This window comes from Leguminivora glycinivorella, chromosome 3 (genome assembly GCF_023078275.1).
Source record: "Leguminivora glycinivorella isolate SPB_JAAS2020 chromosome 3, LegGlyc_1.1, whole genome shotgun sequence".
Lineage (NCBI taxonomy): Eukaryota > Metazoa > Arthropoda > Insecta > Lepidoptera > Tortricidae > Leguminivora > Leguminivora glycinivorella.
In genome coordinates, this window is record NC_062973.1 from 6,237,438 (window position 1) to 6,254,154 (window position 16,717).

General features: G+C 36.5%; 4 protein-coding genes across 4 annotated transcripts in view; 3 read left to right on the forward strand and 1 right to left on the reverse strand.

Moving 5' to 3' along the window:
• Positions 1–1,026, forward strand: part of LOC125242662 (protein Lilipod) — a 48,432-nt gene extending 47,406 nt beyond the window's left edge. Inside the window, exon 10 of the mRNA XM_048151512.1 lies at positions 724–1,026. Coding sequence (XP_048007469.1) covers positions 724–853 — 130 coding nt within the window. The 3' untranslated portion in view covers positions 854–1,026. The remainder of the gene's footprint in view (positions 1–723) is intronic.
• LOC125242663 (ribonuclease P protein subunit p30-like) lies at positions 1,020–1,899 on the reverse strand. The gene has a single exon (XM_048151513.1). It carries the CDS (start codon positions 1,816–1,818, stop codon positions 1,021–1,023), a length of 798 nt encoding a protein of 265 aa, XP_048007470.1. The 5' UTR covers positions 1,819–1,899; the 3' UTR covers position 1,020.
• A 936-nt stretch (positions 1,900–2,835) lies between these two features.
• Positions 2,836–4,769, forward strand: LOC125224605 (putative malate dehydrogenase 1B). The gene is given in 5 exon segments (XM_048128022.1): positions 2,836–2,863; positions 2,866–3,352; positions 3,444–3,912; positions 4,079–4,199; positions 4,468–4,769. Coding segments are annotated over 5 exon segments (1,356 nt in total). The 3' UTR covers positions 4,719–4,769.
• Positions 4,770–4,847: 78 nt separating this feature from the next.
• LOC125242533 overlaps positions 4,848–16,717 on the forward strand; it is a 482,853-nt gene continuing 470,983 nt past the window's right edge. Inside the window, exon 1 of the mRNA XM_048151288.1 lies at positions 4,848–5,327. Coding sequence (XP_048007245.1) covers positions 5,222–5,327 — 106 coding nt within the window. The 5' untranslated portion in view covers positions 4,848–5,221. The remainder of the gene's footprint in view (positions 5,328–16,717) is intronic.

The following is a 16,717-nucleotide window of genomic DNA, read 5'->3' on the forward strand; positions in this document are numbered from 1 at the left end:
AACTTAAAATTATGTAGTGTTCCTATGTAAACCCAGATCAAATGTCAACAACAGATGCTGCGGCCAATGATGATAACACAATATCAAGGCGCTAGTCTTGGCACTAGTAGTTTATAGACTGCATCCCAAAACCACTCTAGCATAATTCAAGTACGCAGTTACGCACGGCAATGCAACTCGTGCTTGGGTGTGCTCGTGCAGGTGTTAACAAGTCAACTATTTTAGTTTGGCCTTTGGCCCAGGATCCAGGCCTCTCATTGAAATCATAGACAGAAAACGTCATACTGTGTTTGTCTCTTGCTAGTACCTACTGGAATCCAAAATAGAGGGATGAGTTATTGAGTATGATTTTGATTCTCCTTACTGATGTTACATGAGCATACTGATGTTGATATGTGCTTAATGAGTAGCTAGTATGAAACTTACAGGCCCCGTAGCCGAATGGCATTTCTCCGACGCCAAACGAAAGCGATACGCCGCTGGCTCTGTCGCGCCAATACGCAAGCGTGATAGAGATAGATATCTACTAGCGCTTCGTTTCGTGAGCGTTTCGTGAGCGATTGTGCCATTCGGCTAGCCACCCAGTTATACAAATTATATCTATAAGATATTATATTACACTGATTCTGAGAAATATCACATGTACAGCTAGAGTCTATTTGATATTCAGTCTCATAGGTTCCCAAATGGCAATTTTCAAACATAGATTTTTTTATTATCCAGATTCAAATGGGTAGCAGAGCTATTTACAATTCCTGAAGATGACCCATCAATAGAGTTGACTGCAGTGAATCCACGAGCATCAGCAGATTTGACCATAACTGAGAAGATTGAACCAGAAAAGTCAGAATAATTGACCAGACAACATACTTAGATCAAGAGAAGTTTCAAATAATAATATTATGTATGTGTACAAATGTTTTCTAACTGTGATGCTATTTGTATTTGTAGACAAATAAGATTATAATTATATAATTTTTGATAAGATTTTAAAAGGCTATAAATTTATAAAATACGAGTTCAGGAGGCAGGTGTTTTATTTTCATCATTTTCAGTTAGAGTTCTAACAGTCATATACAGTTTCCCACACTTTCTTCCTTCAGCCTTTACAATCAGCTTTCTAGTGTTGGATCTGGTAACTTCTAGACTCTGGCTACTGTTCAGTCCTAAGATAAATCCCAAGTTGATGACGTCGTGCACGTCGCGAACTTGTGAAGAGTCCTCCGCTCCACTGGTCACAATTATGTTTTTAGACTTGCCAACTGCATGGTACATGTGCGCTGTACTTATAATATTTTTCCTCGCCGTTGTATCTCTGATAGCTGGTGAGTACATGAGTTCGAAGAAAATTCCTCGATCTACAGCTTGTCGGTAAAGTTTACGGCTAACTTTGAAAGGTATTCTTGTCTCAGGGTTGAAACTGATTATATCAATGTCTAAAGTGCCACAGGCATATTGAAAAGCTTGCAATGTTTTCGGCACTACAGCAACAAAATCATACTTTTTGATATTTTCAGACCGATTAATTTTATGGGCAATGCTAGACTCGGAGAACTCTATTGTTACACGTTGAAGAATATGAAGTTTCAAGTTTTCTTTTACATCTTCAGGAATTTCTACCGGAGCAGGTATGTAATCTTGAAATTCCCTAGCTTCGCCTTTTTTCTTTTTCTTCTTTGGTTCTTCACTGGGTTCTTCAACATGCGTGTTTATAGCAACTGTGTTGTAACCAAGTCTCTCTAAGAAATATAACTTATTGACGTCGTATTTTTTACCGAGGGATAGGTCACAGAAGCCCCAGTTTCTTGTCGATGCCATATTCTCCCAAGATGAAATTAAGCACTTATTTCGAAATATTGTGAATTTTAAACAATATTTTTTAACAAAAAAACAACAAACTATACTATGTATCCCACACTTCTTTAGGTTATAAAGCTACGTAAGCTACGTTTCAATTCAAGCATATTTGTAATTACTGTTTACGATTAATTGATGGCTTTTAATAAAACTTTAAAACTTGCATACATGTATTCTGTATTTATTACCATGTTGATCAAAATGTATACGTAATATTGCAAAAATGAATAAATTAATTACAAAATATTCTTTTCCGTATCTTCTCTTCAACATTTTTTGTTTGAAATGGAGTGTTACTATTTATGTCAAACAAATGTCATCGTATCAGCTGAGACATTCGTTCAGAAATCGTATGGAATTTCTTGATATTTTAATAATCGATTGTATGCGATGCAAAATATCGGATATAATTATGTTCTCACAGTCGAAGTTTGAAGGCAGAGATTTGGTCAAATTCTGGATCATACTTTATTCATACTCTCAGTTCGAGTGTGAGGTGTGTAACGAATACAAATTTGTTGTTTACTTTTAAATATTTTTTCGACATTTTACATGACATTCAACCTTTGTTTATGCTTGTGTAGTGCATTCTCCTTCTGTTATTATGTCAAAACGTCATTGTTTTGTCATAGTTTTGTCAATTTTCCACATTTATTTCAGGTTATAGTTTGTTGTAATATTTTGTTAGTACGAACACGTTATGGTTGTTCGCATAATTATTGCTGGTGAATCCCAATGCGAGAAGTTTGCCCAAATAATTTTGGTGGTGGATCATCTCTCTCAAAATCTACCAAACTTTTGTTATGAACGTATAGAAAAAAATATTTCTGAATGGAAAGTAAGAAGTATATTACGGGCTACTTTTAAGTTACAAACTAGCAAAATTAGAAACATTTGAACTTTTACTACCTACCTAACCTATATATTCCTTTTCAGACATGGCTTTCCAAGGTAAATCATAAATATAAATGGCATCACATGGGATCTCCTTTAGTTTGGAAAGAACTCTTAATGAAGGAAGTAAGCCATATTATATTGGTGGTCTTCCAGAGTTTTTAGATTATTGCCATTCATATTACAAATTTGACTATTTTATGGCGGATTCTAAATTCAAAGGCTTGACTGAAAACTGTAATCAATATCGGACAAAAATTAAAAAGGACAAACAAGATGTACAGTCGAAAATGTCTGCAGAACATAGGATACCAGAAAGTGTATCAAAAAATGATTATGTTGTATGTATATCAGGAGCTGGATATCAGTTGTCGGAACATCTACTATCACAGCTACTAGAACTCTCGGTTGGCACTAAAACTATAGCCAAAATATTTATCTATGATAGGGAATGCCCTAGCGCACCTATAGATAAGATAGAACATGAATGTAGTTACATTGAAACGAACTACTCTGGAAAAGTAGTAAAATGTGTTGAAAAAATTGGTATAGCTCTAACTTATTGTGACCTTTTGATAGTATTGGATCACGTGCCCTTTGAGTAAGTAAAGTCTGTAAAGTAAGGTTTTTAGTAAAGCCTGAACAGCTGTTCATATATTCCCATAGACTTAAATGTTATGTTGTGTTTTCAGGATGGATTTGCCTATTGGGGATTGGTTAGAAGCTAACAAGCACATAATGGAAGAAATAGCTTTAATGCTTAATGCATCGGCACCGCGAGATATACGTATTCTATTGCCTAATCTTGGTCCAGCATGTTACAATGCAACAATCCTAATGAAAGCGGCGAACATTGAAAAACATAACATAGTGGTAGCGACTTCGGATTTAGGCTTGGAGGTAGCTCCAGTAATAGCGGAAATAGCAGAAGTGCCTATGCGAACCATGTTCTGTCCTCCTGTGTGGGGATTTGTGGGAGTTAATCACTTAGTGGATATAAGAACTACAATACATAAATACAATACATTCCAGCCTTACAAGAGATACACAAGGGTCAAAAATTCTACCTTAAATATAGGTTCCATTACTCCAGAAATGAGAACAATGGAATATTTAATGATATTTGATAATACTTTGTGGACGAAGGTCGTGGAAAAGAGAGTAAGTATATGTTTGGTTCTCAAGTTCCCTCTTCCTCAATGGATATAGGTATTTTATAAATAATACATATTACGTGCACTGAAAGTAAGAGGTACTCAAACTTAATACGTATTATGTACTTACCTAGTTTCACTAGGTACAATTATTCATTTTAATATTCTTTCAGAAACAAGCAAGCTTATCACAATTACCAATTAATAAAATCGTCAGTCTTGTTAATGTGGTCAAACTTTGGCTCTTTGGTGCTGAACCTGATGAGATCATTTGTCTCGGCATAAAATGTAATGGTGGGTATAGCATTAACTTATTATCTTAAATATTTGAATCCTAGCCTAGCGCGTCGTATTGTTTCCTGATTTCTTTCTTTCTTGGTTTTGTGAGAATTTCATACTCCTTATTGTCTCATAATACTAATAAGTACTACTTACTAAGGAAGTATAAATCTGGACGAACAACTTAACATACTTACTAACACGATTTAATTGACATATGTAATTATGAATTTTTAATTTATACCTACTTGATTTTATATCAACCATAATATTGTTTTTACAGGATCGTTTAATTTACATTTCGACGGTGCCTTCTCACAACCAGCGCATTATATTAATGGAAAGTGGATACCAGCGGATAATTATTTAATGCCAAGAGATCCTGAAATGAAACTACCACATTTAGAGGAAATGGCACGATTATGCATGAATATGCAAAAGGGAAATTTACCAAAAGTTGCATCTTATACACCATGTAGTTGTAAACTAAGTAAATCTACGAAAGTAGGAAAGAGTTCTCGTATTTACAAGTAGTCTATTATTTAAAGCAATTCTGTTTGGTTTTCCTTTTTATTTTATACCAACTAATTTCTCATCGTATATCGTATCCGTTTAATAATCGATGCTATGAAACTTTCGATGACTGATAACAATCGATTTAAAACGATTGTTCTAGTTTCTGAACGTTATCACAAACAAGTCTGGTCACTTCGTTTCGCATCGAAGCACTCGTAGCTTTACAACATTAGTGCAAAACGAAACGTTGCTAGAATATGACGGGTCTCATGTTCTGCGAAGCGATGTTATGACGTGCAGCAACTGTCTTTGTTTCAACAACATTCATATAGTTTTCGAGAAGATTGTTAGTGAAAATGTTGTGATAGATCGTTTTTAGTATGATGTGATACGCCGTGGTATTGCGACATGAATTTTCCCAAAGCATGACCGTGCCAATAGGAGTTATTAGCATAGTTAGGATTTCGTATTGGTTAAGTTGTGTGAATGTTGTGCCAATAATGAGATAGTGGAGTGTTGTGATGTGGTTCGGGGACATGCGGGGGGTGCTGTGGATGGCGTGGGTGGCCGCGGCGGTGGCAGCGGTGGCCGCGACTCCGCTGGAGTCCGAGGTGCCCGTCCCGCGAGGTGAGAGGAAGAACCTTGCCACCTACGCTCGCCCCCGAGCCTGCTCAAGCCTCTCGTTAACGTTGCATGCGCTACTGCACAACTCACACAATACTTTTTCTGTCATTGAAAGTGATTTGGTGGAAGCTACTTAAACTTTTATGTTATTGAACTTTTGTTTATGTTTTAATAAACTTGTACGCTTGAATGCATGTGCCTTATTTAACAGTAGTCTGCTTTATAACAGCTAAGAAAGCATAATATTATACTAATCAGGCTGTGGCAACAGGCATGTATGTGTTAGAACAATTAACAATATGAACATGGGTCAAGGTCTCAGTGATTCAAGTAACAATAGCTATTAACTTTCATTTAATTAAATTCACTATTGGATAGTCTTTACAAATGAATGAGGTAGGTATATGGTGATTAAAGTATTTAGGACATGACAGAATATTTTCAAACAATCCTATTTTTGTATAGTGAATACCCTTTGAATTTCAGACTCATGCAACAGTTATTGCTGTTTTAAATAACTAGACATACAGTCATGTAAATAAATATGTTTGTAATTTTGTCTTAAGATATATTTAATGTAACACCTTGATCATCATTCTTATTTCAAGTACGCCTTGAATAATTACAGTTTTGTAAAATCCTTATTGTTCAGATAATCCAAACATATTTTTTGTGTTATCATCACTCTCCATGGGGCAGGTTGAAGGTGACATAAAATTCTGAAGATTGCTAAAATCATATAAAAATTTAGATTGTAAGTATTCAAAAATTATTCAAGTATGTCAATTGTCGGTTATACTCGGTTGGTTGGTGCTGGTTAAACCTGTGAATACCGAAATGGAAATATGGCGTTTCTGACCATAAAATAACAGTATTGACAGTCCAGGATTCAATATCTACTTACTGTTAAGCAGTGCACATTTGGGCAACATATCTATTCCTAGAGTTGCCGAGTTGTAATGACAAATTATGTCAATGTTTTATTTCTATGAAAAGGTCTCTATATATTAAAATGAGTACATCCATATACATATTTAAATATTTCAATAAGTCCCAAGAAAGTTGAACATCTGTAAAAAAGGATAACTTCCTGATCCACCTTACCATACATGTTTAGTTCTCAATTTCATTGATATTTGAAAAAACATTTTTATAAATAACAGTCACCAGTGAGCTTATATTTACGTTTAAATATTATTATGTTCTAAAAATATTTTCCAAAAATAATATAAACACAGTTCATTGAACTTAATGTCACTTTATAGTTTTATCTAGATCACATATTAAAAATATAGGTTCAATAACCAAATAGTTTTTGTTATGACGAAATTTGATGATATCCATTAATAGTCATGATTAATTTTAATCACTGTGTTTACTTCAATTTTTCTGTATTACTTTATGCGGAGGTAGTAAGTAAATAAAGATGGGTGTTTTGACTTCACATAAAACTTAATTCCTCGCGATTACGCCGTTTCAGTAAATAATAACGTCTTACTCAATAACAAAAGTCACGTCCAATTTCGCTAGCCTTACAGAAGCTTACAAGAAATTTAATTTTGTCTATCCGTCTTAGCCGCCGCGGCTCACAGGAGGTCGGCAAGCCCACCTGGACCTAACAGACGACGTGAGACATCTCAAATTGGTCTAGCGGGGCGCACGGCCTAATGACGGACGATCGCTTTATTTGGCTAGAGGTCGGCCACAAATCCCCACAAATTGCTCCCAGAGACGATAATCTGGCAGCTATCGGTCCAGCCTTCTCCTACGATTTAGCGCGCACATTAGTTCTCGCTACGCTAAAGAATGTTCTCATTTTCTTCTCTAATCTACATTGGGTAGTATTTTCGGATCTCGGATTTCAATTTGTTACGGTCTCGTTAAGGAAATCGCTTCGCTATTGCGGCGCGGCTCAATATAATTTGTTGGAGAATAAAGGCGCAGATGGTAATTCATTCGGGATACCGATTGATGCCGATTGGATTCGCCCCGTGGCATTCCACTTTGGGTTTAAAACATTCCCCGAATTAGTTATCCTCCATTCAGTGTTTTTTACGCAGAAGCCTTTGAAACCGATAGCAGCTAATGCATACCAAACGACGTTCTTATGTAACTGATTGAACAGCATTATTCAACTCTGAGAGCTAACCTTTGAAAAATGTCGCAAAAATTTCGGTAGCACGGTCACGCTCACGCGTTGGCGGATTTCAAAGTTCATAAACTGTATCCAATGTTTATGAAGTTTGTTTTTTTGGTCGATCTGTGAACAATTTGTTGCGTGACTCAATTTTAGTCCCGGGCTCAGACGTCTGATCAGTATGCGTGACGTGCCAGGCTTTGCAGGGCTTCGTAAGTGATGGCTCCAACAAATTACTACTCATCACGGAATTACCGTGTTTTCTGTAACCGCACTGCTCTTAAAACTATTAACACACTTAAGATGCCAAGCGAAGATCATAGTTTACTGCAGCCTCGTCTCGTCAAAGGTTTTTCTTGACGTTCATTCCTCTTCATCATTAGGTACAATACCTGGTATATAGGTCCCTACAATTTGCGTGGCAGTATTCTTAACGTAGACCGTACGTGTGTCGAATCGTTTTCATATTCTACTACATAGCGTGTCACGGCTTGAAAGGACGTGTTCCGTGGTGAGATTTTACTAATGAACAAGGCAGGTCGTTCGCAGGATGGATGGCGAGGAGTGGAGACATGCGGGCGTAATTAATCTTTGCGTCGGTTACGATCAAAGGGCACGTTGTCACTGGACTGGATGTGATCGATATACTTGACCCTCGGAACGGATTTTATCATTTATTACGAGATTGTGTCGTCTTGTATTGTCCAAGGCTGGGTGCCGCCATTTTAGATGCAATACAAGTATCTCTCTGTCATTTGAGGATGGGATCTTCCGTCCTTGTGTTATTTTTCTTTACAACTTTGCGTCTACATAGATGTTACGCATTTGAGTAAATACAACTACACAATTACACATTTGATAAAAAAACACAGGTGGAATACCACCTTAAGTGACTTATGCCGTCAGCGAGCCTGCTAAAAAAGGGAACCTTAGTCTCCAAAGCTAAATAAAAACGTGTTGCATAGGACAAAATAGTCGTCAACGGTACCGATTATTAATTCTTATCATGGCTCTTATTTAAATGAGGATATATTTCTAGTTTTATAAGATACGTTTTTGCATATCAAACACGGTATCGCAGCTCAGCGGCGGACAGGTTTGCTAGCTAATAAGGCACTGGTTTCTCCTATTTTGGCTCGAAGCACCTGTATAGCACACCGGATGCTCACAGACCAGTATTTACTCCATTTTTGCTTAGGTGGTGCTACCTGGTCCAGACATAAACGGTTACTTAGACTTCAAATAGGAATTTACTTTTTTCTTGTATGTTATACTTTATATGCTCGACAGGAATTTTAATAATTTCATTACAGTAATCTCTTAGTTAATGAAATGTTTTTTTTTGTGTGTTTATCTCTGTTATTTTTTGAAGACGCGAAGAACGTTAAGCGCTCCTAAGCTGAGTAACCTTTTATGTTTAAGTGCTTTACCTTATCTGAGTTTACTCCGTGTTTGCTCAAATAGAATTTCAAGAGCCTTCTAAATCTTATCACGAAAATATTGAATACACAGCATATTTCTTTATTGTCATTTTTGCGTAGAAAACACAATATGCATTACACAATATGCATTACGGGTATGTCTTTACTCTTTATTGCTTTATAAATCTGTACATATTTTACAACGGATTTACAGAATAGAATAAAACTAGTTGTATGTATACTAATTTTATTCTACAATAAGTTGATATAGGTGCCAAAGGTGGTAGTGGTACGGATATTATATCAGAATTTTCAGTGGTCAACATAAATCTTACGCCATTTTGGCCAAATTTTATTATCGCCAAATAAATAGGGTACCAATGTAACTAGGTCCTTGGTTTGGACATTATTTGTGTCGTTGTGACTTTCAGTCATCTTAATATAATAGACTATAACGTTGCATATTCATATTTCACGTTGATCCAACATCGCGGAATGAAACCTGCTGTAGAGCAGAAAACAAATTTTCTAAAAATATCAACATTCTTCGATCTATATTCACATAGACAAGAGGTTAATTTCTCTTTAAAAAGCCTGGCAGCGGGCACAATAGGCTGTCTAAAGGTTTCCTACACAGTGGTTACGTGACGGATGCAAAGCACAGACGGACTGTTGCATAACAAGCCGCGTCCGGCTAACGGGACCCGCACTAGAACGTGCGTTCGCTGCTTTATTATATTGTTATGGAGTGAATACAATGAAATTATCCGACCTAGGGGAAATTGCAAATTAGCTGAAACGGGGGGAATATAACAACGAAGAGTATAAAACACTTTGCTTAGCTAGAAATTCCAAAGAAATACCGGCTACTCACTTCCTCGTAAGATAAGTGCAGTAGTTGTTTTAAGTTAAAAATCGTTTGTCCCTTTCCGACGCATTGGTGTGATAGAAAGGGACAAACGATCTTTATCAGCTTGTTAACTTTAGTGAACGTTAATGATTATGAACATACACCGGTTTCGCGGGGGCAAATCTGTACTGACGTTTAATAGTGCGAGGAAACATTAAACTAATTTTATTATTTGATATCGATAAAAATGTCGTACAACCGTTGTGTAATTTCAAGAATTTGAATGAAGAAGAAAACTACATACACAAAAATAAACTTTTTGAGATATTAACTTTTTTTAATATGTAATATAATTTTCATAATATACAATCAAAATTTTTTCCACATTTTCAGACTTTAATCTTCGTCGCCTGGGTGACAATATCTATTTTAGCCAACTAAATGACCTTTCTAGGTCAACTGTAGTAATTGGAGCAAATTCAAACAATTTATAGTATTGATGAATTTCTGTTTTATGACTCAGTTCTATTTCTTTTCCGGATGCCAAATCATTTAATGTTTTTAAAGTTGAAATGCCGACGTTTTCTCAAACACTGTTTGAAGTTTTTTGTAAATAATTTTGCATTGAGGATTCAAACGTAATCTTGATATATGTACTTGAATGAAAGAGGTTTGTACATAGTTAAACGTATTCAAACTTAGCCATTAGTTTAGTTATGATAATGATGGTTAAAAATGTATTTTTATGGATGTCGATAAACTAAGTCGATATTTAATGAATCACTAGCACTGGTACATTTTTGCCCCCGCGAAACCGGTGTTTGATTATGAATAAGGGGGTAACTCCATAAAGGCTTTTTTTTTTTTTTTTTAAGTTAAAAAGTATTTATTCAAAAGACATCGGTACATGTAAAACTAACTTAAAAATACTAATTAATATACACATACATATTAGGCTTTATTTACACTATTTCCAAAGACACAGTTTAATGATCATTAAATCCTCAAATGTTCCCCGCTCTATACTTAAAAGGATTAGCTTGTAAATTTTCGCGAATAATCTCAGAGATAAATTGGTATGTCATAGCGACAGTCTCCTTTTAATGGTAGGTAATTAGTTACTTCTAGTAAACCTACCTTTGTCAGTATCCTGTCATCCTTGCGTCCCAGTAATCGGTGCTATCTTGCCTTTGAGCTACCGGGCGTAATCCAATCCCCGAGAATTCAAAGGTTTCTAAGCCAGCGTTCCCACTTAAGCGTCGCGTCTCTCGGGGCGCGCAACGGACGTCCGCGCCACGCCACCTGAGTGTAATTCAAAAAACGTCTCCTCAGTACATTTTGTATAGGAAGGACGTAAGACGCGCCCCAGGTGGCGTGGCGGCGGCGTGGCGCGCGTCGCGCCGCTTGGCGGCGCGTCTTACGTCCTTCCTATACAAAATGTACTGAGGAGACGTTTTTTGAATTACACTCAGGTGGCGTTGCGCGGACGTCCGTTGCGCGCCCCGAGACATGCGACGCTCTGATGTGGCCGGTCCCTAAGGGAACTAGTAATGATATGCGGGGAACTTGACACTATACTACCGCGAACTGAAAGTGGAAAAACATGGAGATAGTTGGTGTTATCCTTTTGAGCATTTGAGTGCAGTTAACATTACCTAAAGGTAACATATCAAGAACGATTTAAATACTGGACTGCCAAAGTCCATACAAAAAAGCGTACCCCTGAAATGTATGGGACTTTTAGGCTTATAATTAGATCGCGCTGTTTCGCAGCCTGAAAGTGGCCAAAATCATATTTTCCCCAATATTTTTGCGTGTTTTTATTTTTTATAAGAATATATGACGTATTTCTTTATTTTAAAATCATGATATCACGTCAATAGTGTCAATATCATCAGTGTAGTTATGACAGTATTAAATAGATGTGGCGGTAAAAAATCGAGGTACGATTCTTAGTATGAAGTATGTAAATCCTATATAAATATCATTACACTAGCCACTGAATGTGAATACTTCAACTTCAGACACCCCATAGATAGGTATGAGTCTTACTGAGCAACCTTTACTATGGGAGAAGTTGAGGTTTTCAGTAGCTGGTGTGAGACCATATGTAGAATAAACACGGAATATATGCAATCAGTTGGCAATTTTTATGCAAATGGATGAAGATAGTAGGTAAGAGGTACCTATACTCAGCCAAATGAAGTGCGCAAGAATGTAACCGAAGCATACTTTGTAAACGCCTTTTCAATTTAACAACGCAGATAACGCAGGAGTCTCACGGCTCTTCCTTATTTCGTCACCCGTCGTCACGAAACATGACTAAAACATGAAAGCGCGGAGCGCGGCGGTACTGAACTTTGACTACTTTGCCCGTACAGCACTGTCGATTATAATACTATAAGCACCTATAAGTAATATAACACTCACTTCGTTCGTAAACGTACACTCTCATTTTAATGCCTTTCTTAATGCTTATTCAGATGGCACACGAACTGGCTTGCGATTTTAGTTCATTGCGGTTTGTTGAGGTCCATAATTTAGTACACCATAATTTGAAACTCACATGCGATTTCTCGCACCGTGTGAATTGGTCCTTAGTGCAAGAAAATCTCTCGAAGTAGTCAACTACTACGAAGAACTTCAAACGTCTGTAATTGTATATTTATATATATTAAATGTTCAAACGTGATGTTTGATGTCCATTATATTTTCGTGTCGCTTCGGAAGTCATAGATCTGTATACAATTTGAAAAGTTCCGGCCCGTTGGAATCGTTCGTGCACCGCGCCGACACCGTGACGGATCGGACACAATGCCCTTGACAGATCATCGCTTAAACATGTAAAGGTAACAATTACATTTCAATTTAATGGAAAATTTGAACTCTATGCCAATGTTGTTAGATGCAAAATGAGATTAGTTAAATTGTGATTTGAAAGCTTTCTTTGTGAAATGATTAGATGCAGCGATATGTTGTGTTTTTGTATAAAATTTTATGTATGTATATTATACAGCGTATTTGTATTGTCCTGTGAGTATGGGGATAGTACTAATTAACCTAAGCACAAAATTAAAATTTTGTGAAAACCCCCGACGTAGTAGACCGATTTTCATAAAACATTCTCGATCCCGTCTAATTCAGCTTTCGAATAAAAAAAAAAACTAAAAATCAGTTCATCCGTTCGGGAGCTACGATACCACAGACAGATAGACACACAAACTGACAGACAGACACGTCAAACTTAAAACACCCCGTCGTTTTTGCGTCGGGGGTTAAAATACGTTCGCTTAAATTGATCGCATGACTGTGAAATAATCTAGGTTTCTTTAGGAATGTAAACATTTGCATCAAATGTTTCTAATGATCTTTAGTACGGATTTTTATTGTTTGAAGTTTATGAATTGTATTCTAATACTTGTTATTGTAAAGTACAACGTGTTTATAAATTGAGGATATTGATTATTTGATTCAATTCTACTAAACTTTCCATTGAATGGCAATTCGTGCGTTTGGAACTTTGGAGACAATGCGCGTCCTCGGTCTATTTTTTACCGCCGGTGACTGGACGCTAATCGACGGACTCACAAAACGTTGCATCGCAACTGGACAGTCACGATATCGATTAGAAGACAAATTTCATTGTAAATTACATCACTTTTTGAAACGCGGTAGCAAAAAATACTTCTATCATGCAAATATCTTATTGAAATTTAATCGTCAATATTACTAATTATAATATATCCTTCAAACCACCGATACTGCATTGCCACGGCTCATTAAGGAAGAGCTTCGAAGTCGTTTCCTTAAATCGAAAGAAGTTATCTTATTGGGTCTTGTACGGATACCCCACTAGAATCCATACTAATATGTATTATAAATGGGAAAGTGTGTGTGTCTGTTTGTCCGTCTTTCACGGCAAAACGGAACAACGAATTGATGTGATTTTTAAGGTGGAGATAGTTGAAGGGAAGGAGAGTGACATAGGCTACTTTTTGTCTCTTTCTAAAGCGAGCGAAGCCGCGGGAAAAAGCTAGTCTTATATACGTTTTCCTGATTGGAAACTTACAGGACTATTTAACGTGAGGTAAACTACCCAGTTATTACCCGACATGGCATATAAGTCTCCCATTATTTGAGTGCCAACCAATGAGGAAAGTAACCCTGATAAGATTTTATTCCCAACTAGAAATTCCTTGTGTATCAAAATGCCGCTACTGATTGAAACAGAAATTCAAAGACGACATAATTAAATATCTTATTTGCCTGCTGTACTTACGTAAACCTTATTAAAAACTTTCTACCTACTTTTGATTAGTTCTGAACTCTTCAATGTCTTATTATTAAACTTTAAAAACGGAAAATAAAGTTTAAACTAAACTTCGCCGGTATTATCCTGTGCTGTCCTTGCCCGTTAAGTTAACAACTTTCGAACTAAAACTGTCGTTAAGGCAATATGGTCACTAGCGCTGGCCTTTCTAGAATTACTATAAAAGTTATCTAAGAAATCCGATTAAACTTAATGCTCTTAAATAAGGCTTGAAAGAAAAAAAATGCCAATCTAATTTAGCCATAGGCAGTGAGAGTGTTATTTTTGCATGTTAAACAATTTAAAGTCCTCTTGTACTTGCCACTAAAATAGGACACTAATTTAAATATTCCCATGAAGAGTCCGGCAAAGCAAATGCTGCAAATTTAATTATTTTTTATACCGCTTAAAAAAATTAAGACTTAATTCACTATCTGTCAGTAGCAATAACTTTCGATATACTTACGCAAGTTTCAGCTGAAAAACTGCCAGACCCCTTAGTTCGCGTTGAAACTTACAAGAATATCTTCCTCCGAGTTTCACAGGTGACAGGTTGAATGGAAGGTATGTAAGCAAAATGAGGTTCTCTATGGACTTGCTAATAATAAACTTGTGCTTTAATAGCGTTTCCTCTGTCATTTTCCATAGGATGTCGTGTCGTTTAGTGTCGTGCGGCGACCAATAGCCGTGCGCCATTGTTACGTGGCCATAATTGATTCATATTCCAGCGCGTGCGCTGAGCGCGGTTCCTGTGTCTGTTCGTGAGCAGAATTACTACTTTGAAAAGCATATATATACACCAAAAAGTATTTAAGACAAAGTTCAACCTGGCCAGCCATATAGTCTATAAGAGAAATCGGTGAGGACTATGTATATATACCCTGTGGACTCTTGCAACTAACTACCAGATGTGTTACTTTGCGCGACTCTGATTATAACACCCTGCACATTCATTGACTTTTATATTACAGTCTCAAGTGTTATACAAACTTATGTCGTGCCTGGGTTACCTAACATATTTGAAGTAATTAGGTTTTTTTCTGGGAATTGATGCATTTGAGAAGGTGAGTTACTAGCAGATATCGGACAACTGGGCGTCATTCTAACTAAATAAGGTTCATTATTCTGAAAACTGAAAACGATGCCCAACTGTCCGATCTCTGGACTTACTAGACAGGTAAGTAGGCAGATAGGTAACAGACATACAAGATGATGATGAGATAGATGACCTTAGTGTGAATGTAGTTTTCTGTCTGCGCGTCAGATAACTGGTTCTGAGCTTCTAACGATCAATGTGCGATACGATTCATGCATTCCTGAATACCATTTACCTACGAATTATAAATAAATAATAGTCTCTCGAATTACTGAGTTACTGACCATATGATCTAGGCATCATCAAGTAAGAATTGATTAAAAAAAAACTGTTTATTTAGCCAGTAAAATCGCCGTCAATAGAAATTGTCAACAATGTAAACAAACTATTATATAAAATATCAATATTTTAGCACAATTTTATTATTTTCAAGGTGAGGATCATAATGTGAGATGATTTGATTAAATAACACATGGATTTATCTGATGAGTTAGGATGGAAATTAAAGACATTTTGACTACAAGGTTTGTTTACATTGTTCAAATTCTATTGACGGCGACTTTACTACACTAAACGCCATTGCAGATAACGTTATTAAAATTAGAAATAGGTAAAGTAAAACTAATCTAAACGGTTATTTTCCTTAATAATTACCAACCAGGCATGACACTAAGTTTGAGGCCGGTCAGTGCGTGGGAGCCCCGTTATGTTTTACACTCGGTCGAGCCGGCGACCGGTATGGCTGAACTCAATTTGTGTTGACGGATCTGTTTTTTGTGACGACATACCGAGTAGCGATGAGAGCATTGGTCTAGACTGCGCACAAATACTTAGTTTATTACCTGTAATATAATTTTTATGATCATGGTGTGATGAATCATCGTTAATGGTTATTGTAAAGGCGACGTTCAGATGTCAAGCACAGAATTCCTGTTGCGGCGACGTGGATGGGACTCGTCACTAATATTACAAGAATTACGATGAAATTGACACAAATTAATTAGGCATGAGCGAATGCCACATAGGTATTCTGAACGGGTTGAGATGCGTAAATGTATTTTTTACTCATGTGTCACCAATGAAAATGTCTTTTCAGTACCTAGCAAACTATACTCATTCCTCTATGAATATGATTTTTATTTGTATGATGATAAAAATATCTCCAATGACTCCAATGTAAAATATAAAAAATAGAAGTTCGTAAAAATGGCCGTCGTGTTTAACTAGCAATTCACTCGGGTTTGCGTCGACGTCACTATCAGCGTAATTAACTGGAGTAACTTTACACTGAATAGCGCAGATTAAATATTGCCGCCCGTTCCTCTGAAGTTTCTGTAAAGGTTGCCAACGCGGTTTCAACGTTAGAAATGCTAACTTTTTTGGTGTTAATTAATTAAAAGATCATGATAACCTATATAACTTTGAAATCGGGACTTAACCGTATATTATTATTTTAAACTGACGTCCAGGAGCAGGGGCAGGAGGAGGACAGTTTATAAGACGTGTATAATGTGTAATAATCGTGAAAGTTTAAACCGAAAGATCGTGAGTTGTCGAAAATAATAAATGTTGGGTAACCA